Genomic DNA, 25,769 nt, shown 5'->3' on the forward strand with positions numbered 1-25,769 from the left:
TGGGCATGGCAACTGTGCCAGCGCACCCATGACACCCACCTTGGCTGGCCACCAAGCCACCCACGCGGGGTTTCTGCTGGAGGACAACTCCTCCAGCACAGAGTGACCATATCCCGGCCCCTCTGGGCTCCCCTTCCCCACAGCCAGTGGCCCTGTGGCCCCGCAGCTTGGCCGGCACGGCAGGGGTGTCACCGAGGCTCCGGGAGCCGCAGCTGCCCACAGGCAGGGGAGAGGTGCCCAGGCTGGTCGCTCCTCGCTGGCAGCCCAGGAGCTTTGATGAAGCCGCGCGTGCTTTGGTTGGATCTGCCCAAATCGCAGCTGCTCATTACGGCTAATTAACACCAGAGCCCCTTCGCGTCCCGCAGGCAGCAACAGCTGCCCTGCCCTGGCTCAGCATGGCCCAGAACAACCCAGTAGGTCCCAGCTCAGTGCCCTGAGTCCTGTGTGCAGAGCTGTGCTGCCCCGACAGGGACCTGAGCTCCCCTCCCACCTGTCCCAGCAGCCTGGCAAGGAGGCCGTGCCCCCATCGGCCATGCCCCCATCGGCCGTGCCCACATCGGCCGTGCCCCCATCGGCCGTGCCCACCGTCCGGTCACTGGCCACCATGCCCATGCCTGGTGCCACTGCAGCCCCGAGACTCTCTGAACTTCCAGCGTGGTTCACAGGAGCTGCCGAGACGCAGCAGGAAGTTCTGTGGGGCTGGCACCGAGTCCTCTGTGGTGTCATTGAGTGCTCATCCCTGTTTGCCGATGGATTAAGGCTCTTAGTGCCTCCCGTGAGCGACACCTCCGCCGACGCCCGGGCAGCTGCCAGAAACTGGTGCCGGTTTCTGGGACACAGCTGCCATCCCTGCAGGAGCGGGGATGGCATTGTTCTGTGATTCTGGGTACTGCAGCCACCCCCCTGCCAGGGAGGATGCAGCCCCTGGCCCTCTCACTGGCCCCACTGGAGCTGCGGCCCCTGGCCCTCTCACTGGCCCCACTGGAGCTGCCCCTGTTCAGACATCGCCCCACGAGTCCAGGGCATTGTGCCAGCCAGTGCCTGTCTGAGATCTGCAGTTCTGGATGTTCCAGGTGACCCTGCCCAGGTTCCTCTGCCCTTCTGGACCACCAGTGTGACTGCCCAAACAGCAGGCACAGGAAGGCCACCCTGCCCAGGTGTTTGCCATTCCAATGGCAATGTCCTTCCACCGGGGTGCACCACCGGTGCCAGGACTGTCCGCACCCACGGCGGGCGCCAGGGCTTTGTGCCCGCTGGCCCGTGCCCGTGGGCTCAGCAGCCAGCCCGTGCCTGGATACCGGCACCTCTCCAGACAACACACTCCCACGCACCGTAAACATCTTGCCCAAGTGCCGCATCCTTCCCGCAGCACCTCGCCCTGCAGGGTGGTAGCCAAGGAGACTGTGGCACAGCCCCCCTGCCCCAGTGGCCACAGAGGCCTCATCGCCCTGTGAGGTACCCGCTGCTCTTACAGGGCCAACCGAGCACATGTGACACTGGGGAGGGGGTTCAGGGTGCTCAGGGGGCAGCGGGAGCAGCTTGTGGGGCTGGCTGCAGGGTCTGGAGAGAGGGTGTGGAGCTGGTGACGGAGGCAGGGCAGGGATGTTTGGGTGACTCAAGCAGCAACAGGATGGTTTGGGCATGTTTTGGGCAATTCAGGCTTTATGCGCATACAGGGGCGTGGGCAAGACTGGGGGGAGCAGGGAAGGGTCCCCCTCTCTACCCCATCTGCTGTGGTGCCAGGGCTTGGCCTACACTGGGGTTCCACCAGCCCTGCACCTGCAGCCTGGGCTCCAGCCCTGCAACGAGGCACAGGGGCACTGCAGGCAGCAGAAAGGGTTCAGGGGATGATGGAGAGAAGGATGAGGAGCTGCTGGGCACGGAGGCAGTGCTGACCCTGGGGTGGAAGGTCTCTGCCCTTCGCTCTCACCTCCTCTGCAGAGGATGGGGACCACCAGGATGGGGCCACCTCCTGCACCGCAGCCGTATTGGGACCAGTGAACCCCTGCAAGGAGGGACCCCAGCTCCCAGAGGGAGCCGTGGGGAGGGCTGGCCCGCGAGTTTCTGCAAGGGCTGGGCCGGTGTGTCATCCCCAGGGGCGGGGAAGGGCCAGGTTTTAAACGTGCTCTGGTCCCGGGCAGGAAGCAGCGGCAAAGCCGTGGAACGCCAGGCACCTGCCAGGGGAGCCCGTGGTGCGAGCGCCGTGCACAGGTAGGAGATCCGGGCGGAGAGAGCCCCGGCTGGGCACTGCGGGCCGTGCCGGGGCTGCGGGGCACGGAGGCGCTCCCGCGATCCCCGGAATGGCAGGAATGCGGCAGCGCTCCCGGTGCCGGGATGGGACCGCGGGCGCAGGGCAGCAGCCGCACGGGGCTGTGGCACCCTGGGCACTACCCTGGGGCACGGTGGGAGGATGGCGGTCCCTGAGCCCTGCACGTCCCAGGAGCAGGACAGGAGGTGATGGCTCCAGGAAAAAGCCCGTTGTGCCTCGAGGCTCCGATGGCACGAGCGGGTTCGGCGGGTGCTGAGGAGAGGGCGCGTAGTGGGACAGGGCAGGCGGGCTGGCAGCACCCTCCCACGGTACCCGGTGAGGTGGGGTTGTCTCTGTGGGTAGGACCCTGTGCCAGGGCGGCCGTGTAGGCAGCACTGCCCGGGAACGGGTGCTGAGCTGCCCCCAGCCCGCTCAGAGCAGGGCCCCCCAAAACGCGCCCCGGCTGCTCTCCCTGTTCCCATCACCTTCCGTCACTGCCCCAGAAAAGTCCCTAGTGCTCTCCCTGCCCCAGCCTGCCCCACAGACCCCACCCTGCAGGCGCTCCCCGGCCCCGCCAAGCTCCCACCCCCAGCCCCAGCCTCTCCCAGCGCTCTGCAGTCCCTGTCCCAGAAAACAACTCCTCCGCCACCCTCTCCCGACACCGTGTCCCGCACTCCGCCAGTAAAACCTGTCCCTTCTCCCGGTCCCTCCCCGGGGCCCCCGGCAGCCCCTCCTCCCCAGCCGGTGCCGGTCTCCGGGTGCTCCCCGCGGGTGCAGACGTGCGGATTGTCCCGCGGGGACTCCGTGGGTGTGAGGGGGCTCCCGTGGGTGCGGGGGCCGCGGCTCACACCGGTGCCAGCGCTTTCCCTGGCGCAGCCGAGAGCGAAAACCACGGAGCAGCGGTTGCGGCTGCCAGGGAGCGCTGCCCGCGTCGGGGAGAGACCGTGGCCCGAGGGAGGGTGGCAGGTGCCAACACCTCTGCCAGGAATCTCCCTGCCTTCGTCGGCAGAGTCGGTTACTCAAAGTTTCCGATGGGGCTGGCGCCTTTTGACGAAAGGGAGCGGAGCCCTTCCCCTGCTGCGCGCCCCCCGCCTCCCCCTGCCCGGGGAGGGGCGGGGGGCAGCACCCCGGCCCTTTGGTTCCCCAGGCTCTCCAGCTTCCACAGGTTTGGGTGGCACTCCCATCCCAGTGGCCCAGATTCCATCTGCACTCCGGTGCCGGTGGCCAGTTCGGTTCTGGAACGTGTGGGGACCTGCCTGGGGCTGTCCGGATGCTGGAGCCGCACCGGTGCCGGTGTCCGCGGCCGCCTCAGCTCTGGGGCGTGCGGCGACCTGCCGGGGGCTCTCCAGACACCGGAGCCGCACCGGCGCTGCCACCGTGACTTGGGTCACGGCTCCTTCCAAGCAGCACAGCCGGTGCCATCCAGCCCGGCATCGCTCTGCCAGGGGAGGGCTGCGGGGCCGGCCGCAGCTTTCCCAGCCGCAGGAACGGGGCGGGCAGAGCCGGGGGGAGGTGCTGCCAGCCCCGCAGGTGTTTGGCATGAGCGTGGCACAGGGATGCCCGAGTGGGCGTGGGCGGCCGGGGCGAGCCCGTGGGACAGAGGAGGTGGGGAAGCCCCTGGCTGCCAGCCCGCAGCGCAGGACGCAGCAGCCGTCCCGGCTCTCAGCCAGCAGCTGGACCCCTCACTCCGCCTCGCAGGGCCCCCCTTCCCCGCAGGCAGAGACCCCCGAGTCCTCCTGCCCTCTCCGGTCCTTCCCGAGGCCGGCGCAGCCCCGGGGCCTCCCGGCCGTCCCCACCTCTTGGCGCCGGAGCCGGGCGCGATCCTGATCCTGCAAACACAAACAGCATTGCCTGGGCAGATCCGAGCCGCGCTGACATCACCGGGCGGAGGGAGCCGGCTCCTGTCGAGACCTTTCCCCGGGCCGGGCAGCGAGCCCAGAGCACGCCTGGGACAGAGGAGCACGCGTAAGGAAAAGGCGCTGGCGTGGCCGAGGGGCACGGAGTGAGCGGAGGGACACGTGGGGACGAAGCAGGGTGCACGGAGCCCCGCTGGAGAGGCTGCTCCTGGGATGGGCAGAGCCCGGGCGCAGCACCCGCCGGCACCTTCAGGGTGCTTTTTCGCTTTTTTGCCCGCACTTGTTTACACGGGTGGAGCGGGGAGGAGATGAGCTCCAGGCGATGAGAGCTGCTCCACGCTGTCCCCATTTGAGGTGACCTCTGCGGGGGGGTCAGTGTGGCACAGAACCCTGGGGTTCTGTGTGGTGGGTACCTCGAGGCAGCCCTGCCTCGGCTGTGTCCTTGCAGCCGGCTCCAGCGGTCCCGGTGGGCAGCACCGTGACCGCCCTGCTCGGCTGCAGGAGCTCGGGCAGGCGCGGCTCCTTGGTCCCCCACAGCACCTGGCGCTTGGCCCGTGGCCTCACCCGCCGCTGTGGGGCCAGTCCAGCCCGGAGAGCCCCCGCTCGGCACCGGGGCTGGGGCTCTGCCCTGGGGGATGGCGTTCACGAGGGAACCAGCCATCCCACCTGCCCTCCCGCTCCTCCAGGCTGCTCCAGCCCCCCGCCTGCCGCTGCAGGACGTCCTCCCGCAGGGTGCTGGCACCGACGCTGCGGAGGCTGCGGGCAGGGAGGCTCCGGTGCCGCCGTGTGCCGCGGCCACAGCCCGGAGGCCGTGGCTGACCGCAGCCCGCAGAGCTCGGCACGCCCGTGCTCCACCACGGGCACCCTCCAGCCTGCCGGGGGGGGGCAGGTCCAAGCGGTCAGGATCCAGTTATTAAGGTTATTAGGAATGCCTCTGCCCGAATTAGGGTGCAAACGATGCCAAAGTCAATAGTACGGGTTTTATCTGACAGTAAACACGCGAGAGAGAGGGGCGGGGGGAAAGAAATAGAAACTAGAAAAGAGGGTGACAGAGAATAAAGAAAACATCACCATCTGTGGATTCCAATGATGCTCTGTTGATCGCCCCTCCAGCTGGTCTTGGTGGTGAAGGCCCCCCTGGAAAGCACAGGTGGGTTAATGCGCTCAGGCCAGGTAGGAAACCTGCCCTGGGGTTTGCCATTGTCCCCTACAACAGACTCCGGGTTTGTCGTGTGCAGTCCTGTGGTGCAAGGCTTCAGGAGTGACTCTGGGGGCACTTCGAGGGTCTTTGATGGAGGAAGGCACCCCTCAGCTGCCTCTGCTGTGAATGTCCAGGGATGTGGCCTTCCCCGGGCTGGGGTTCCACGGCCAGTTTGTGTAAGGGAGGAAGGGTTCAGTGCCCCTGAGCAGAGGTGACAACACACCCGAAACTTCCCGCCCCACCTTGGCCGGGGGGAATCTGTGCAAACCTGCTCCCAGCAAAGGGGTCTGTGGGCTGCGGCCTCGCCCGCCCCACAGCAAGCCAGAGATGATTCCTAGCACAGCTGCTGGGTTTGGCTCACATTCTTTTCCTTGTTTACTTGTTTACTTCTCCCCCAGGAATGGGTTTCCCTTTATCTAATCTCAGCAGTTCCACTTTCAGTCCGAAGTTCCAGTCAAGCATTTTTTAGGGAGGGGTGGGCATCACGAGCACAGTTTTATAGCAGTGTTTGAGGCATGAACTCTTTCAGTCACTGACATAAGTGCATCCCACAGCTTTGCAAGCAGGAGGGCAGGTTTGGACCAGGTGCAATCTCACCCTGAGGTAGCCCTGGAGGTGGCCTGGTGGCCACTGCACACTGAGATGGAGCCTCTGCCTTCCTCGCATTGCTTGGACAGGGTGACAAGGGGGGGACAGTGAAGGACGGGGGGGGGGGGGGGGGATTGTGCAGCAGCCGTGTGGGAGCACATGGACCTGCATGCCAGCACCTCCAGAATCACAGAATCATGGAATGGTTTGGGTGCAGATGTACCTCAAAGCCCATCCAGTCCCACCCTGTGACATGAGCAGGGACACCTTCCATGGGACCTTCCAAGCCCCATCCAGCCTGGCCTGAAAAACTTCCAGGGATCCAGGGGCAGCCACAGCTTCTCTGGGCACCCTGTGCCAGGGCCAAACTACCCTCACAGAGAAGGATTTCTTCCCAAAATGCCATCCAGCCCTGCCCTCTGGCAGTGGGGAGCCATTCACCCTTGCCTGTCACTCCAGCCCCTTGTCCCTTGTACTTCCCAGCTCTCCTGGAGCCCCTTCAGGCCCTGCAAGGGCCTCTGAGCTCTCCCTGGAGCCTTTTCCTCTCCAGGTGAGCACCCCCAGCTCTTCCAGCCTGGCTCCAGAGGGGCTCCAGCCCTGGAGCAGCTCCGGGGCCTCCTCTGGGCTCTCTCCAGCAGCTCATGCAGCTCTGCAGGTGGGGGTCTCACCTGAGCACAGGGGCAGAATTCCTCCCTCCTTTCCTTCTGCCTGCGCTGGGGGATCAGCCCAGGGCACAGGGAGTTTGGGGGTTGCGGTGCATGTGGCCAGGGCATGTGGCTTCTCATCCACTGACTCCTTGAGTTTGGTCAGATCCCTCAGGATGGCACACCAGGTTTGGACATGCTCAGCCTCTGGCTGTCACTTCCTCCTGCCTGAGCATATTTATGTTTCTGATTTCCCTGTATTTGACATGCAAACCATGAAGTTGGTTTCACACTGAGCTTTCCCTCTCTCTGCAGAGTCCTGAGAGCCGTGAGAGGCGTGCAGCAGGAGGATGGAGAGCAAACCAGCAGTGAATGGCCACGCTGTTCCCAGCTCTCCCGGGGAAGATGTGTCAGGGACAAACCACTTGTGCCAGGACGCGATGCTGTGCAAACAGCAAAAAGCAGCTGGCAGGGATGCGGGGCCGAATGCTCCCGGGGAGCCCTCGGAGACAGCTGGCAGCATTGCAGGCGTGTACATAGAGGCTTCAAAGAGGATAATGAGCTTCTATGAGGCCACCAGAGAGCATCTGCTGAGCCTGGATTCGGCCCTCTGCCTCCTCGAGGCCCAGGCAGCCACAGGCTCCATCTCTGACCCGCTGAGGAGCCGTCGTGTCCCCGTGGCAGAAGCCGTGCGGACGGGGCTGGTGGGGCTGGAGCTGAAGGAGAGGCTGCTCGCAGCTGACAGAGCTGCTACTGGCTTTGTGGACCCCTACACAGAAGAGAAAATCTCCCTCTACCAGGCGATCCAGAAGGAGCTGGTGGGGAGGGAGCAGGGCATTCGCCTGCTCCAGGCCCAGATGGCAACCGGAGGTGTCATCGACCCGGCCACCGGCGGCCGGCTCCCGGCAGATGTGGCCTGTGAGAAGGGATATTTGGATGAAGAGATGAGCCAGCTCGCCTCTGACCCCGGCAATGAGGACAGCAAGGTGTTCCTTGAGCCCAACACTATGGAGAAGGTCACTTACTCAGAGCTGAGGAAGAGGTGTGTTGTGGATCCAGCCTCAGGCTTCCTCCTCTTGCCACTGCAAATCACATTCCCGGGGCTGGGAGGGAGGAGGGTGAGCAGCAGGGACCTGATGGACTCTGGCATCATCAGCTCTGAGGTGTTCAGAGGCCTCGAGGAGGGAAGAATCTCTGCCCAGGAGGTGGCAGAGAATGACATTGTTCAGCACTTCCTGCGTGGGATGAGGAGCGTGGCTGGTGTCGTTCTGCCTTCCGGGGAGCAGAAGAGCCTTTACCAGGCACTGAGGGAGCATCTCCTCGTGCCTGGTGCTGCTCTCATGCTCCTGCAAGTCCAGGCCTCCACCGGCAGCCTGACAGACCCCCTAAAGAACAAAATCTACTCAGTGGATGAGGCTGTCAGGGTTGGTCTCGTTGGCCCAGAGCTTTACGAGAAGCTGTCTTCAGCTGAGAAAGCCGTCACTGGATACAGGGACCCGTCCACTGGAGAAATGCTCTCCCTGTTCCAAGCCATCAGGAAGGGCTTTGTTCCCAGGGATCATGGCCTTTGCCTTCTGGAGGCTCAGGGGGCCACGGGGGGTGTCATCGCCCCAGGCAGGCACCTCCGTGTCCCCATGGAGACAGCCTGCGAGTGGGGGTACCTGGACGAGGCCACCCGAGAGCTCCTCTCCAGCCCCCCTGACGATGTGAAGGGGTTCTTCGACCCCGGCTCCAAGGAGAAGCTGAGCTACACAGAGCTGCTGCAGCGCTGTGTCACCGATGCCAGCACGGGGCTCCTGCTGCTGCCGCTCGCCGGGGATGGAGGCAAAGGGCCCCAGGGGACACTCAAGGGCTTCTTTGACCACAAGACCCAGACAGAGCTGGAAAACACACAGGTACCTGTTGCTGTGGGGAAATTCAAGGGCAAGTCAGTGTCCCTGTGGAAACTGCTCTTCTCTGACTACATCCAGGGTGAGCAAAGAGCTGTGCTGGCTCAGCAGTTCCTGGCAGGAATGCTCTCCCTGCCAGGACTGGAAGAGGCCATCAGAGCCGCCATTGAGGAAAAGGCTGCCACTGCTAATGTCACCTTCAAGGGTCTGAGAGACCAGGTGACGGCTGACCAGCTCCTGAGCTCAGAAATTATCAACAAAGACTTGTTCAAGAAACTCAAGGAAGGAGAAACTTCGGCCAAAGAAGTGGTCAGCATGGACACTGTCAGGAAGTACCTGCAGGGCACAGGAAGCATCGGTGGGCTGCTGCTCCCCGACTCCCAGGAGAAGATCAGCATCTACCAGGCAAAGCGGAAGGGACTTCTCAGGCCGGGAACGTCTCTGATTCTCCTGGAGGCACAGGCTGCCACAGGGTTCGTCATTGACCCAGCTGCCAACAAGAGGTATTCCGTGGATGAGGCTTTACGGGCAAACGTCATTGGCCCGGACGTTTACGACAAACTGCTGGCTGCGGAGAAATCTGTCACTGGCTACCGAGATCCTTACTCAGGGGCTAAGATCTCCCTGTTCCAGGCCATGCAGAAGGATCTGATCGTCAGGGATCACGGCATCCGCCTGCTCGAGGCCCAGATCGCCACCGGTGGCATCATTGACCCTGTCAACAGCCACCGCATCCCAGTGGAGGTGGCCTACAAACGAGGCTACTTTGACAAGAAGATGAATTTAATCCTCTCTGACCCCAGTGACGACACCAAGGGCTTCTTCGACCCCAACACCCACGAGAACCTGACGTACCTGCAGCTGAAGGAGAAATGCATCACCGAGCCCTCCACCGGGCTCTGCCTCCTCCCTCTGAACAGCAGGAAGCGGCAGTTCATCGATGAGGCCACCAGGCAGGTGTTCAGGAGCTCCTGGCTGCCCGTCAGGTTTGGGCGCTTGCGGGGAGAGAAGGTCTCTGTGTGGGACCTGCTGAACTCAGAGTACTTCAGCGAGGGGAGGCGCCGGGAGATTTTCAACCACTTCCAGCTGAAGAAGCTCAGCCTGGAGCAAATCCGGCTCATGCTGGAGGAGGAGATGAAGAAATGGGCCCCCATCAAGTTCCCGGCCATAAGAGGCAATGTCAGCGCTTATCACCTGATGGAAACTGGTGTCATCGACAGGGCCCTGTTGGAGCAGGTGCTGGAGGGATCCGTCACCCCAGAACAAGTCCTGCACATGGACTCTGTCAGGAAGTACCTCTATGGCTCGGGCAGCATTGGGGGCATTGTGCTCCAGCCATCCAACCAGAGGATGAGCATTTATGAGGCCATGAAGCAGAACATTGTGGTGCCAGGAGTGGCCCTGCCCCTGCTGGAGGCCCAGGCTGCCACGGGCTTCATTATTGACCCAGTGAACAACCAGAAACTCTGTGTGGATGAGGCCGTCAAGGAGGGAGTCATTGGGCCAGACGTCCACGAGAAGCTGCAGCAGGCGGAAGGGGCTGTGACGGGCTATAAAGACCCTTTCACGGGCAAGAAGATCCCCCTTTTCCAGGCGATGAAGAAGGGCCTGATCGCAGATAAGCAGGCCATGCAGCTCATGGAGGTGCAGATGGCCACAGGAGGCATCATTGACCCAACGTGTGGCCACCACATCCCCCTCGAGTCAGCCCAACAGCGAGGCTGCCTGGATGAGGATACAAGCAAGGCCCTTTCCAAGCCCAGTGATGACCACAGAGTCTTCTGCCTCCCAGACAGCAAAGAGAGTGTGACCTATGCCGAGCTCATCCAGCACTGCCAGAAGGACGACGTCTCCGGCTTCCACTTGCTGCCTCTGGCACAGACAGCTGCTCCTGCCTACACCGATGAGCAAATCCAACGGATTTTCAAGGAAACCATGGTGAAGGAAAAAGGAGTCTCCCTCTGGGAGCTCGTGCACTCGGGGTATTTCACCGAGGAACAGAGAAGCGACTTCGTGGAGAAGTTCCGGTCGAAGGAGCTGTCGCTGGAGCAGCTGGTGGCTCTTGTGCTCAGGCTGGTGGGGGAGATGGAGATGAAAGCCAGGACCCAAATCTCCCTGGAAGGCCTGAGGGGCAGTGTCCCTGTGGTCTGGCTGCTGGACACGGGCATAATTTCTGAGAAGACTTTTGAAGAACTGGCTCAGGGTGTCAGAACTGCTGAAGAAGTGGCTGCAATGGAGAGTGTACAGAGGTACTTGAAGGGCACGGGCAGCATAGCTGGGATCTTCATAGAGGCATCCAAACAGAAGATGAGCATCTATGATGCCATGAAAAACAATCTCCTCCTCCCTGGGGTTGCTCTGAGGCTGCTCGAGGCTCAGGCAGCCACAGGATACCTGACTGACCCTGCCACAAACCGGAGGCTCAGTGTGAGGGACGCCGTGAGAGCGGCTGTTGTTGGAGAGGAGCTTAGTGAGAAACTCCTTCTGGCTGAGAGGGCTGTGACGGGCTACACAGACCCCTACACCGGGGGCTCCATCTCCCTGTGCCAAGCGCTCAGGAAGGAGCTCATCCCCCTGGCAGAGGCCGTGCCCTTGCTGGAGGCCCAGCTGGCCACGGGAGGGGTCGTTGATCCCATCCACCACCTCCACCTGCCGCTCCAGGCTGCCTGCAGGTATGGCTTCTTCGACGAGGACCTGAACCAAACCCTCTCGCAGCTGGATGACTGCACCAAGACCTTTTTTGACCCAAACACGAAGGAGAATGTGACCTACCAGCAGCTGAAGGACCGGTGCATTCGTGAGGCCGAGTCGGGTCTGTGGCTCCTCCCTCTGTCAGAAAACGCAATGTTCTGTGTGGATGAGCAGACCATGAAGGTGCTGAAATCTGTGACTGTTTGTGTCAACGTGGGGCGGTTCAAAGGACAGACCGTGTCTGTCTGGGACCTCCTCAACTCCGAATACTTCTCAGACAGCAAGAGAAGAGAGTTGGTGCAAAAGTACAAAGATGAGAAGGCTGAAGTGCTGCAGGAAATCACAACAATTATCACCACAATCATCCAAGAGACTGAGGCACGGGGCAAGAAATTTGTATTCAAGGGCCTGCGGAAAAGAGTGTCTGCCAGTGACCTCTTCCAGTCCCAGCTGATCGACAAAAAAACCCTCGATGATCTCAACCAGGGGAAGAAAACAGTCAAAGAAGTGACTGAAATGGAGTCTGTCCGCAGGTACCTGGAGGGCAGCAATTTCATAGCAGGGGTCCTTATCCAGCCAAGCAATGAGAAGATGAGCATCTACCAGGCCATGTGGAAGGGCATCCTGAGGCCAGGGACCGCCCTGGTGCTGCTGGAGGCGCAGGCAGCCACTGGCTACATCATCGATCCTGAGAAAAACAAGAAGTTTTCAGTGGAGGAGGCGTTAGAGGTGGGTCTGATTGGAGGGGAGATTTTTGAAAAGCTGCTCTGTGCGGAGAGAGCCGTGACGGGCTACACTGACCCCTACACCAAAGCCCCAATGTCCCTGTTTGAGGCCATGAACCAAGGGCTGATTGTGAAGAGCCACGGCATCCGCCTGCTCGAGGCCCAGATCGCCACCGGCGGCATCATCGACCCCGTGCACAGCCACCGCGTCCCCGTGGAGGTGGCCTACAAGCGTGGCTACTTTGACCAGGAGATGAACCAGATCCTCTCCGACCCCGGCGATGACACCAAGGGCTTCTTCGACCCCAACACCCACGAGAACCTGACATATATGCAGCTCCTGGAGAGATGTGTCCAAGACCCAGAGACTGGGTTGTACATGCTGCAGGTTGTAAAGGAGGGAGGAAAGTACTTCTACATCGATGAGTCCACAAAACAGGCTTTGCGCTCCAAGCCCCTTCAAGTGAAAGTTGGAAAGTTTAAGGACCAAACCGTTTCCGTCTGGGAAGTCCTCTGCTCTCACTACATCTCAGAGCAGAAAAGGAAAGAGCTAGTGATGCAGTACAAAAGCAAAACCCTAGTGCTGGAAGAGCTGATATCCCTCATCTTAAAAATCATTGAGGACACAGAGCGAAGAGGAGAAGCCCTCAAGATCAAAGGACTGCGGGGGGAGGTGTCGGTATCAGAATTGTTCAACTCTGAGATCATTGACAAGAAAACTCTGGATCAGCTGCATGATGGGAGTCTCACACTTGCCAGCCTCACAAAGAGGGACACCATCCAAAGGTACCTGGACGGCACTGGGTGCATCGCTGGGGTTCTCCTCCCGTTGAGGAAAGAGGTGATGAGCATCTACCAGGCACTGAAGGAAGGTCTCCTCACTGAGCAGTGTGCGCTGGGGCTGCTGGAGGCGCAGGCGGCCACCGGCTTCCTCCTTGACCCCCGGAACAACCAGAGGCTCTCTGTGGACGAGGCTGTGTCCTCTGGGCTGGTGGGCAGCGAGCTGCGCGAGCAGCTGCTGTCAGCAGAGAAAGCCGTGACGGGATACACAGATCCTCAAACAGGAAGTAAAATATCTCTCTTCCAGGCTGTAAGACACAAGGTAATAGCCAGGGATCGCGGCATCCGCCTGCTCGAGGCCCAGCTTGCCACTGGTGGCATCATCGACCCCTGGCATGACCACCGCCTGCCCGTGGAGGTGGCCTACAAACGTGGGCACCTGGACGAGGACATGTTCCTCCTGCTTTCGGATCCAGATCACGGTAGCAAAGGCTTCAAAGATCCAAACACTCACGAGAAGATCAGCTACAGCCAGCTCCTGCAGAGGTGTGCCAAAGACAGGGAGAGCGGCTTGTACCTGCTGCAGGTCCTGGAAAAGGAAGGCGACTATTTCTACATCGATGAGCAAACGAAAAATGCCCTGTTGTGCACAGAGGTACAGGTGCCTGTGGGAAAATACAAGGGACAAGTATTATCGTTGTGGGAGCTTCTCTGCTCCGAGTACATCACAGAGGAGAAAAGAAAAGAACTGGTGAAAAAATACAAAGCGGAGTCCCAGCACATTGTGCAAGGCATCATTGAGACAATACTAAAGATCATTAGGGAAAAAGAAGAGGACAGAAGTGATGTCTGGTTCCAGGGACTCCGACAACAAATTACGGCATCAGAACTGCTCAGTGCACAAATAATTACAGAGGAAACAATAGAAAAACTCCAGGAAGGAAAGGAGACGGCACAAGAAATAGCAAAAATGGACAGTGTGAGGAGGTACCTGGAGGGAACTGGAAGCATTGCTGGTGTGCTGGTGCCCTCCAAGGCCCCGCCAGGAAAAAAGGAGAAGATGAGCATCTACCAGGCCATGTGGAAGGGCATCCTGAGGCAGGGCACGGCGCTGGTGCTGCTGGAGGCACAGGCGGCCACCGGCTTCATCATTGACCCGGTGAAGAACCAGAAGCTCTCTGTGGACGAGGCTGTGTCCTCTGGGCTGGTGGGGAGTGAACTGAAAAACAAACTTCTAAGCGCCGAGAGAGCTGTGACGGGCTACACCCACCCCTACACGGGACAAAAGATGTCCTTGTTCCAGGCCATGACGCAGGAGCTGATCGTCAGGGATCACGGCATCCGCCTGCTTGAGGCCCAGATCGCCACCGGCGGCATCATCGACCCCGTGCACAGCCACCGCGTCCCCGTGGAGGTGGCCTACAAGCGTGGCTACTTTGACCAGGAGATGAACCAGATCCTCTCCGACCCCGGCGACGACACCAAGGGCTTCTTCGACCCCAACACCCACGAGAACCTGACGTACCTGCAGCTGCTGCGCCGCTGCGTGCCCGACCCGGAGACGGGGCTGCTCATGCTGCAGCTGATGGACAAGGGCTCCGTGCTCTACCAGCTGAACGAGGACGCCCGCAAAGCCCTGCAGGCCGCCCGCACCACGCTGCCTGTGGGGCTCTTCCAGGGCCAGAGCGTCACCGTCTGGGAGCTCCTCTTCTCCCGCTACGTCCCCGACCACCGGCGCCAGGACCTCCTGCGCCGGTACAAGGCAGGGACAGTCACCATTGCAGAGATGATCGACATCCTCACGGCCATCGTCACCAGGGCTGAGGCCCAGGGCCATGGAGATAACGGGGCCCCCAAGTCCCCAGAAAGGGAGGTCCTGCCCGAACCCACCCAGAACGGCAGTGCCACAAACTCCCAGAAGGAGCAGGAACAGAAGCTGGAGCAGGAGCTGGAGCTGGAGCGGTCCCTCAAGTCCCACACGGTCGAGGTCTCGGCTGGAGGCTTCCACGGCAGGAAGGTGTCCCTGTGGGAGCTCCTGTTCTCCAAGCTCGTGTCAGAGGTGAAGCGTCAGGAGCTGCTGGGGCGGTTGCGGGCCGGGAGCCTGGCGCTGGCCGAGCTGGCTGCGCTGCTCACCCTCCTGGTGGAGGAGGCGGCGCAGCGCAGCAGCAGCGTGAAATTCACGGGCCTCAGGAGGCAGGTGAGCGCCTCGGACCTGCTGGACTCGGGCATCATCGACACGGGCACGCTGGCCGACCTGGTGCAGGGTGCCAGGACGGTGCAGGAGGTGACGCAAATGGCCTCGGTCAAGCGCTACCTGGACGGCACGGGCGTCATTGCCGGCGTGCTGGTGCCCTCCAAGGACCACCCGGGCAAGATGGAGAAGATGAGCATCTACCAGGCCATGTGGAAGGGCATCCTGAGGCAGGGCACGGCGCTGGTGCTGCTGGAGGCGCAGGCGGCCACCGGCTTCCTGGTGGACCCCGTCAAGAACCAGAAGCTCTCTGTGGACGAGGCTGTGTCCTCTGGGCTGGTGGGCAGCGAGCTGCACGAGAAGCTGCTGTCGGCAGAGCGGGCCGTGACGGGCTACTCCGACCCCTACACGGGCGACAAGATCTCCCTGTTCCAGGCCATGAAGAAGGAGCTGATCGTCAGGGATCACGGCATCCGCCTGCTCGAGGCCCAGATCGCCACCGGCGGCATCATCGACCCCGTGCACAGCCACCGCGTCCCCGTGGAGGTGGCCTACAAGCGTGGCTACTTTGACCAGGAGATGAACCAGATCCTCTCCGACCCCGGCGACGACACCAAGGGCTTCTTCGACCCCAACACCCACGAGAACCTGACGTACCTGCAGCTGCTGCGCCGCTGCGTGCCCGACCCGGAGACGGGGCTGCTCATGCTGCAGCTGATGGACAAGGGCTCCGTGCTCTACCAGCTGAACGAGGACGCCCGCAAAGCCCTGCAGGCCGCCCGCACCACGCTGCCTGTGGGGCTCTTCCAGGGCCAGAGCGTCACCGTCTGGGAGCTCCTCTTCTCCCGCTACGTCCCCGACCACCGGCGCCAGGACCTCCTGCGCCGGTACAAGGCAGGGACAGTCACCATTGCAGAGATGATCGACATCCTCACGGCCATCGTCACCAGGGCTGAGGCCCAGGGCCATGGAGATAACGGGGCCCCCAAGTCCCCAGAAAGGGAGGTCCTGCCCGAACCCACCCAGAACGGCAGTGCCACAAACTCCCAGAAGGAGCAGGAACAGAAGCTGGAGCTGGAGCTGGAGCTGGAGCGTTCCCTCAAGTCCCACACGGTCGAGGTCTCGGCTGGAGGCTTCCACGGCAGGAAGGTGTCCCTGTGGGAGCTCCTGTTCTCCAAGCTCGTGTCAGAGGTGAAGCGTCAGGAGCTGCTGGGGCAGTTGCGGGCCGGGAGCCTGGCGCTGGCCGAGCTGGCCGCGCTGCTCACCCTCCTGGTGGAGGAGGCGGCGCAGCGCAGCAGCAGCGTGAAATTCACGGGCCTCAGGAGGCAGGTGAGCGCCTCGGACCTGCTGGACTCGGGCATCATCGACACGGGCACGCTGGCCGACCTGGTGCAGGGCGCCAGGACGGTGCAGGAGGTGACACAAATGGCCTCGGTCAAGCGCTACCTGGACGGCACGGGCGTCATTGCCGGCGTGCTGGTGCCCTCCAAGGACCACCCGGGCAAGATGGAGAAGATGAGCATCTACCAGGCCATGTGGAAGGGCATCCTGAGGCAGGGCACGGCGCTGGTGCTGCTGGAGGCGCAGGCGGCCACCGGCTTCCTGGTGGACCCCGTCAAGAACCAGAAGCTCTCTGTGGACGAGGCTGTGTCCTCTGGGCTGGTGGGCAGCGAGCTGCACGAGAAGCTGCTGTCGGCAGAGCGGGCCGTGACGGGCTACTCCGACCCCTACACGGGCGACAAGATCTCCCTGTTCCAGGCCATGAAGAAGGAGCTGATCGTCAGGGATCACGGCATCCGCCTGCTCGAGGCCCAGATCGCCACCGGCGGCATCATCGACCCCGTGCACAGCCACCGCGTCCCCGTGGAGGTGGCCTACAAGCGTGGCTACTTTGACCAGGAGATGAACCAGATCCTCTCCGACCCCGGCGACGACACCAAGGGCTTCTTCGACCCCAACACCCACGAGAACCTGACGTACCTGCAGCTGCTGCGCCGCTGCGTGCCCGACCCGGAGACGGGGCTGCTCATGCTGCAGCTGATGGACAAGGGCTCCGTGCTCTACCAGCTGAACGAGGACGCCCGCAAAGCCCTGCAGGCCGCCCGCACCACGCTGCCTGTGGGGCTCTTCCAGGGCCAGAGCGTCACCGTCTGGGAGCTCCTCTTCTCCCGCTACGTCCCCGACCACCGGCGCCAGGACCTCCTGCGCCGGTACAAGGCAGGGACAGTCACCATTGCAGAGATGATCGACATCCTCACGGCCATCGTCACCAGGGCTGAGGCCCAGGGCCATGGAGATAACGGGGCCCCCAAGTCCCCAGAAAGGGAGGTCCTGCCCGAACCCACCCAGAACGGCAGTGCCACAAACTCCCAGAAGGAGCAGGAACAGAAGCTGGAGCTGGAGCTGGAGCTGGAGCGGTCCCTCAAGTCCCACACGGTCGAGGTCTCGGCTGGAGGCTTCCACGGCAGGAAGGTGTCCCTGTGGGAGCTCCTGTTCTCCAAGCTCGTGTCAGAGGTGAAGCGTCAGGAGCTGCTGGGGCGGTTGCGGGCCGGGAGCCTGGCGCTGGCCGAGCTGGCCGCGCTGCTCACCCTCCTGGTGGAGGAGGCGGCGCAGCGCAGCAGCAGCGTGAAATTCACGGGCCTCAGGAGGCAGGTGAGCGCCTCGGACCTGCTGGACTCGGGCATCATCGACACGGGCACGCTGGCCGACCTGGTGCAGGGCGCCAGGACGGTGCAGGAGGTGACGCAAATGGCCTCGGTCAAGCGCTACCTGGACGGCACGGGCGTCATTGCCGGCGTGCTGGTGCCCTCCAAGGACCACCCGGGCAAGATGGAGAAGATGAGCATCTACCAGGCCATGTGGAAGGGCATCCTGAGGCAGGGCACGGCGCTGGTGCTGCTGGAGGCGCAGGCGGCCACCGGCTTCCTGGTGGACCCCGTCAAGAACCAGAAGCTCTCTGTGGACGAGGCTGTGTCCTCTGGGCTGGTGGGCAGCGAGCTGCACGAGAAGCTGCTGTCGGCAGAGCGGGCCGTGACGGGCTACTCCGACCCCTACACGGGCGACAAGATCTCCCTGTTCCAGGCCATGAAGAAGGAGCTGATCGTCAGGGATCACGGCATCCGCCTGCTCGAGGCCCAGATCGCCACCGGCGGCATCATCGACCCCGTGCACAGCCACCGCGTCCCCGTGGAGGTGGCCTACAAGCGTGGCTACTTTGACCAGGAGATGAACCAGATCCTCTCCGACCCCGGCGACGACACCAAGGGCTTCTTCGACCCCAACACCCACGAGAACCTGACGTACCTGCAGCTGCTGCGCCGCTGCGTGCCCGACCCGGAGACGGGGCTGCTCATGCTGCAGCTGATGGACAAGGGCTCCGTGCTCTACCAGCTGAACGAGGACGCCCGCAAAGCCCTGCAGGCCGCCCGCACCACGCTGCCTGTGGGGCTCTTCCAGGGCCAGAGCGTCACCGTCTGGGAGCTCCTCTTCTCCCGCTACGTCCCCGACCACCGGCGCCAGGACCTCCTGCGCCGGTACAAGGCAGGGACAGTCACCATTGCAGAGATGATCGACATCCTCACGGCCATCGTCACCAGGGCTGAGGCCCAGGGCCATGGAGATAACGGGGCCCCCAAGTCCCCAGAAAGGGAGGTCCTGCCCGAACCCACCCAGAACGGCAGTGCCACAAACTCCCAGAAGGAGCAGGAACAGAAGCTGGAGCTGGAGCTGGAGCTGGAGCGTTCCCTCAAGTCCCACACGGTCGAGGTCTCGGCTGGAGGCTTCCACGGCAGGAAGGTGTCCCTGTGGGAGCTCCTGTTCTCCAAGCTCGTGTCAGAGGTGAAGCGTCAGGAGCTGCTGGGGCAGTTGCGGGCCGGGAGCCTGGCGCTGGCCGAGCTGGCCGCGCTGCTCACCCTCCTGGTGGAGGAGGCGGCGCAGCGCAGCAGCAGCGTGAAATTCACGGGCCTCAGGAGGCAGGTGAGCGCCTCGGACCTGCTGGACTCGGGCATCATCGACACGGGCACGCTGGCCGACCTGGTGCAGGGCGCCAGGACGGTGCAGGAGGTGACGCAAATGGCCTCGGTCAAGCGCTACCTGGACGGCACGGGCGTCATTGCCGGCGTGCTGGTGCCCTCCAAGGACCACCCGGGCAAGATGGAGAAGATGAGCATCTACCAGGCCATGTGGAAGGGCATCCTGAGGCAGGGCACGGCGCTGGTGCTGCTGGAGGCGCAGGCGGCCACCGGCTTCCTGGTGGACCCCGTCAAGAACCAGAAGCTCTCTGTGGACGAGGCTGTGTCCTCTGGGCTGGTGGGCAGCGAGCTGCACGAGAAGCTGCTGTCGGCAGAGCGGGCCGTGACGGGCTACTCCGACCCCTACACGGGCGACAAGATCTCCCTGTTCCAGGCCATGAAGAAGGAGCTGATCGTCAGGGATCACGGCATCCGCCTGCTCGAGGCCCAGATCGCCACCGGCGGCATCATCGACCCCGTGCACAGCCACCGCGTCCCCGTGGAGGTGGCCTACAAGCGTGGCTACTTTGACCAGGAGATGAACCAGATCCTCTCCGACCCCGGCGACGACACCAAGGGCTTCTTCGACCCCAACACCCACGAGAACCTGACGTACCTGCAGCTGCTGCGCCGCTGCGTGCCCGACCCGGAGACGGGGCTGTATTTCTTCCAAGTTTTTCAGAAATAAGTGCCAAACCATTTTATTTTTTCCTTGTTTTATCCTTGGGGAAGAATGTTACTATTGTGAATAATTTTTTTGCTGCTGCTGTTTGTCTTTCTTTTTCTAAATATTTTTTTACCGTTTATGATCCCAGTGAGGGAATTTCCTTCATGATCTCTTTTCTTTATCACCACCCACCCAGATCAGGTGCAGCTTTGAAGTGCCTCCCCCGAGCAGTGTTCTTGCATTGCTTTGTTCATCTTTCCTTGGTCGCCTTTCAGGAACAGAGGAGGCAACCTGGGTTATCTCAGGGCATTTTGGTGAAGTGTGTCATCCTCCTTTTTCTCACGCAGGTTTTATTGTGGGTCTTTTTTCCGTATGGGTGTTGCTGTGAGTGGTATTTTTATTCTCTGTCCTTTTTTTTCCGCATATGCCTGCTGTTTTCCCCAGAAGATTTGCAGGACAATATTTGGGTTGCAAGTTTTCAAGTCAGGACAGTGTGGAGAGCAGATTTCTGTGTGGGCAGGATGCCAGGTTTGCGTTGGGTGTCACTGGCGTGGAACACATAATCTGTGTTTGCTCTCCGTGCCTCAGCCTGTCCTGCCTTTCCGGGGGTGTCTGGAGCACAAACAGCCCCATCCCAGAGTGGTTTGGTCTGTCTCTTTGCTTTCCCTTCCCCCGTGAAGGCTCTGTGGGGATGGATCCTCTCAGGAGCTGGGAGAGGACGTGGCTGTGCTGTGCTTTCAGTCCATCCATCCCCAGGGGAGTCTCCGTTCCCTCCTGCTCCTTTTGCCCTCCTGTGTCCTGAGCTGACTCAGCCACATGCCACAGGAGAGGAACAGCCCTGGAGCCACTCTTCCATGCAGTTCAGGGATGAATAATTCTACTGCTGTTTAATGGAAGGAAACTTACCGTCCCTAAATGTGCTGCCTTGGGGTGATTGCCTCAATTAACCTGGTAATGTCCTGGAAAATGGACTTCTGGCCACTAGCTTGTACAGCTGATACCTGGGAACAAGCGTAGAGGAGGTGTGGGACTCCTCACTGTAACCTGCTGTGGGACCCAGAGAATTACAGGGGCTCGGAAATTGATGGAACAAATTAATGTGCCGTGTGGTCTGTGATGACCCTTCCTGAGGACCCCCACAATGGCTCCTTCCAGCCTGACCCATCCTGGGATTCTGTGAGTCTGGGATTTCATAACCCCACCTTACCCAACCCAACCCACAGCCCCTCTGTGCCCAGGGGCGCGTTTGAGGATCAGCTGCTGGTGAAGCTGAAAGTGGGAAACACAAGAACCAAAGGCCCTGCTGAGACACAGGACAGGACTCAGCTCTCCCCCTCCCTGCAGCCCAAAGCTGACCTGCTGGGGACCCTTTTGGTGGGGATGTAGTTGGAATATCGTGTGCCCCAGCTCTCCACAGCACAGCAAACCCCATGTTCCAGAGCACCTCCTGGATTCTTGGGTATTGGGAAGGGATTCCTCCCTGTGAGGGTGGGCAGGCCCTGGCACAGGGTGCCCAGAGTGGCTGTGGCTGCCCCTGGACCCCTGGCAGTGTCCAAGGCCAGGCTGGATGGGGCTTGGAGCAGCCTGGGCTAGCAGAAGGTGTTTCTGCCCGTGACACTGGAGGTTGGAACTGGATGATCTTTAAATTCCCTTCCCTCCCAAGCCACTCCATGACTCCATGACTCCTGAGCTCCTGGCAGAGGTACATCTGCCTCTGCTCCATGTTCAGCCCTCGTGGGCACAGTTTGGGACTGCTCGGCCAAGCACAATGAGCTGGCACAGGTCTGCAGTCTCCAGAGGCCACTGCCCACATCTGCTGTGACCACAGTGGCCATGTGTGTGACACTGTCCTCCTGAACGTGTTGGTGGCCCCGTGGGCGGAGCAGGTGGCAGGCGGCTGAGCTGGGGGAACACAGGCTCAGCCAGCCCAGGCAGAGCAGCCACCTCATGGGGTGTTATCAGTTATCAGGTGATGATCTCTGGGGCAAGGTTTGCCCTGTCTGCTCTCAGCAGGACATTCTGCCAGCACCTGTCACCTGTCACCTGCGTCCTGGGAACGGAGGTGGCATGGATGGCTGACCCTGACCCTCAGAGAAGGACAGTGAAGCTCCATCTTCAGCCAGCTGGGCAGAACCAGCTCCAGTGAGGCCTGCACATCCTCCAGTGCCCAAGGAGAGCTCTGGAGATGTACCCCATTCCCAGCTGAGGCTCTGAGAAGCTCCAGGGCTTGGGGACCCCTGGAGCAGGCACTGAATGAGCAGAACTCTGACCATACCTGTGTCCCAATATGCCTCAGGGGACAACAGGAGTGTGGCTGGAGGCAACCTGGGCCAGATCTTCAGCGTGATCCTTCCCCTTGCTGTGCTCCAGAGCTGCCAAGGGAAACTCGGCTGCCAGGAAGCCAAATGGTAAAGAAGTTCCCTGGGAAGGGTGCAACTGTGGCGCACTCCTGGCACCACCCCAGTGACCCTGACACCATCCCTGCAGCTCTGGCACCACCCCAGCACCCCCAGATTATTTTCCTCCCGGACCCTGCCACAGGCCAGGTGCTCTGAACACCAGGAAAAGCCTGGCCGATCCCTTTTTCCCAGGAACAACGAGGCAGGGCAGAGGATACTTGATAGTCCCTTTCCCACAGAGATCAGAGTTGTGCAATCCCTCCCAGCCAGAATAAAGAGCATTTTTGTCCGTGTCCGTGTCTGCCCGTGCCCGTCCCCTGGGCGCGGGGATGGGCTGGCTCCGTGTGGTTTTTGAAAGGGAACATTTTTGTTATTCTTTCCTGGGAACATTTTTGTTATTCTTTCCTCCGGAGGCGCCGGAGCTGCGGAGGAAGAGGCGGAGCAGGGGCGGCGGCCGGCGGTACCTGCCGAGCAGGTGACAGCAGCGGCGCCGGGGGTCCGGCCCTGCCGAGGGTCCCACAGTGCCGAGAATAAAATCCTGCTGAGGATAAAATCCTGCTAGGGTCCCACCCTGCCGAGGGTCCCACATTGCCGAGGATAAAACCATGCCGAGGATAAAATCCTGCCGAGAATCCCACCCTGCCCAGGGTCCCACCCTGTCCAGGGTCCCACACTTCCAAGACACCAACCCTGCCGAGGATAAAACCCTGCCGGGGGTCCCACAGTGTTTAGACACCAACCCTGCCGAGGGTCCCACCCTGCCGAGGGTCCCATGCTGCCGGGGTTCCCACCCTGGTGAGGATCCCCCACATTGCTGAGGATAAAACCCTGCCGAGGGTCCCACAGTGCCAAGGATAAAATCCTTCCGAGGGTCCCGCAATTCCAAAGGGATGTTCCCCCGAGGGTCCCACCCTGCCGAGGGTCCCACATTGCCGAGGATAAAACCCTGCTGAGGATAAAACCCTGCCGAGGGTCCAGCCTTGCCCAGGCGCCGTTCCCCCCGGGTCCAGCCCTGCCGGGGTCCCGGTGCCCCTCGGGTCCAGCCCTGCCGGGGTCCCAGTGCCCCCCGGGTCCAGCCCTGCCGGGGGTCCCGGTGCCCCTCGGGTCCAGCCCTGCCCAAGGGCCGTTCCCCCTGGGTCCAGCCCTGCCCAGGGGCCGTTCCCCCCGGGTCCAGCCCTGCCCAAGGGCCGTTCCCCCCGGGTCCAGCCCTGCCGGGGTCCCAGTGCCCCCCGGGTCCAGCCCTGCCCAAGGGCCGTTCCCCCCGGGTCCAGCCCTGCCGGGGTCCCGGTGCCCCCCGGGTCCAGCCCTGCCGGGGTCCCGGTGCCCCCCGGGTCCAGCCCTGCCGGGGTCCCGGTGCCCCCCGGGTCCAGCCCTGCCGGGGTCCCGGTGCCCCTCGGGTCCAGCCCTGCCCGGCCGCTCCCGGGTCGCTGCCGCTGCCCCAGCCCGCTCCCGGGAATGCCGGCGCTCGGGCTCCACACCGCGGCTCGGGCCGGCCACGGGCACACCGGGTGCCGCTGGATTTCTCCGCTTCCCGGTGTCTCCCAGGTGTCGGACCAAACTGTCGGACAAACCGGCTGAGCCCTGCGCCCCTCGTACCCCCGATCCGCCGGGACCGATGGCTTTAAGCGGCTGATCGCAGGCCGGACAAGGGAGACCCCCGGTCAGGAGCAGATCCTCCGATAAGGATCGCTCCTGATAAGGCACCCCTGACTCGGCTGTACCGCACGAGGAGCGGGGCCGAACGGCCGCACGGCAGTGGAAGGGGCCAGGAACCGTCCGAGACCCCCAGAGACCCCCGAAGCAGCCCTCGATTCATTTCGGAGGCTTCCTCCAGAGGATGGCCCGTGATCCACAGTTCATCCAGTAATGTAAAATTGCCACCCAGGGAAAACCCGGACACCCCTCCTGAACCCGAATGGAAATTCACCCTCTGGATTCTCGTTCTGTGGGGTAACAGGGGGTGATGCCTTTCCTCTCCGTTATCTTTCTTTCTTTCTTTCTTTCTTTCTTTCTTTCTTTCTTTCTTTCTTTCTTTCTTTCTTTCTTTCTTTCTTTCTTTCTTTCTTTCTTTCTTTCTTTCTTTCTTTCTTTCTTTCTTTCTTTCTTTCTTTCTTTCTTTCTTTCTTTCTTTCTTTCTTTCTTTCTTTCTTTCTTTCTTTCTTTCTCTCTTTCTTTCTCTCTTTCTTTCTCTCTTTCTTTCTCTCTTTCTTTCTCTCTTTCTTTCTCTCTTTCTCTCTTTCTCTCTTTCTTTCTCTCTTTCTCTCTTTCTCTCTTTCTCTCTTTCTCTCTTTCTCTCTTTCTTTCTTTCTTTCTCCTTATATATTTTCTTAAACAATATAGACTCCTATATTTTATAGAAAATAACAAAACCAGCCACATCCTTCCTTTCCACTTACATTAAATTTATTTTACTTGTTTCAAGGAATTAAAGCAATCTCATTGTTTTAGAACCACCCCAGCCATGTCCACAGGGGTCATTCAGTGTCGTTTCACTCTGGCCCACCCCGAGGGGTGGGTTAATCAGAACTCTGCGTGCTCTGCCTGTTCAGGATGTTTCTGAGGGCTGTCCCAGGGCAGGGGCTGCCATCCCCAAGTCAGGCACGGCCTCTGTGCATCACCCTCCACAGGAAAACGCCCTCAGCAGCCACAGGGCCTCAGGGACCCGTGCTCCCAGTGATGCCTTGTGAAGGCTGACCCAGAACAGAGACTAGACAGAGATAAAGAATAAAGTAGGGATTTATTAAGAGGCCTCAAATAAACCCACCTTGGGCAGTACAACCCAAAATGGCCACAAAAATGGGCAACAGGTCACGGGGTCTCTTGTTTATAAATTTTGGTCCATTAGCATATTGGAGTTCATTGTCCAATTACAGCTTTAGGTTACGAATTCCAATACTTGTTTTTCTCTCTTCAGCCCACATTGTTTGTGCTCTTGGGCCTGAGATTTGGATCATTTGTCCTTGGTCCCCAGCTAGAGAAGGAATTGTTTTGTCTCTCTACTCTGTGAAGAGAGCTCACCATCCCCTCATGTGAAGCCCAGACTTGAACACTAAAGCGGAAGAGAATCCGAAAAATAGGAAAGCTCAAACCTGAGGCATCACCTGCACCAGCTGGAAGGGAGCCGGGAGCGCTGTCAGCAGCTGAGCTTTGACCGGAGGTTTCCCAAATCAGTCACTGAAGGAAAACCCTCCCCGAACACCCCAGAGCTGAAACATCCTTGGGAAAGGCTTCTCCCAGCCTCTGATGTGGTTCAGGGCTGCTCCAGCCACAACTCCCACACCTTCCGGCAGGTGAGGCCGCGGGGCCGGGATGCCCAGGCCGGGTGTGTCGGTGCCAGGCTCCCGGGAAGCTGCAGGACCAGCTGGTGAGTCAGGGGGTGCGGGGTGCCCCAGACTGACAAAAGCAGGATGCATTCCTTTTGCCATCTGCAGCTGGCTTCTCTTCAGCGGGCAGTTTGCCTTATCTCTTCCACAGCCAATGCTCCCCCCAGGGAGACATCTGCTGATAATGGGCTGCTGAATGTCACTGGATGGCTGATAAAAGTTACAGCAGCCCATTGCGAGAGGCTCCGCCCAGAGGGCGGAGCCAGGCACTCCTACTTGGATATAATCTGGGTTTTTGGGACACTCAAACTGGATTTCCAGGAGGACTGCAGCCATTCCAAATTGGAATGCTACCAACACCCTGACCAAAAAGGGTGTCAGGTTGTATTCTGACTCTGTCAGTGGCTTTTCTTTTGTATTATCTCACATATTTTGTTTCCCTTTTTCACTTTTCCTAATAGATTGTATTTGTGACTTGGACTCTCTCTGGTTTTGTTTTCAAACCAGAACACAAGGACATCCCAGGGCTCTGTGCCCATCTCTGTGCTCTTTGGAGC

At 60.9% G+C, this 25,769-nt stretch overlaps 1 protein-coding gene across 4 annotated transcripts; it reads left to right on the forward strand.

Moving 5' to 3' along the window:
• Positions 1-1,980: 1,980 nt before the first annotated feature.
• Positions 1,981-22,182, forward strand: EPPK1 (epiplakin 1). 4 transcript variants are annotated; one of them, XM_085574036.1, is made up of 3 exons: positions 3,771-4,213; positions 5,218-5,254; positions 6,853-22,182. In XM_085574036.1, the coding sequence occupies exon 3, from the start codon at positions 6,888-6,890 to the stop codon at positions 19,509-19,511; it is 12,624 nt and encodes a 4,207-aa protein (XP_085430162.1). In that variant the 5' UTR covers positions 3,771-4,213; positions 5,218-5,254; positions 6,853-6,887; the 3' UTR covers positions 19,512-22,182. The 4 variants fall into 4 exon arrangements, with proteins under 4 accessions (XP_077637706.2, XP_085430162.1, XP_085430161.1 ...); XM_077781580.2 differs by lacking the exons at positions 3,771-4,213; positions 5,218-5,254 and adding an exon at positions 1,981-2,211; XM_085574035.1 differs by lacking the exon at positions 5,218-5,254.
• Positions 22,183-25,769: the final 3,587 nt, after the last annotated feature.

The sequence above is a fragment of the Lonchura striata genome, chromosome 2, assembly GCF_050655825.1.
Source record: "Lonchura striata isolate lonStrDom1 chromosome 2, ASM5065582v1, whole genome shotgun sequence".
Lineage (NCBI taxonomy): Eukaryota > Metazoa > Chordata > Aves > Passeriformes > Estrildidae > Lonchura > Lonchura striata.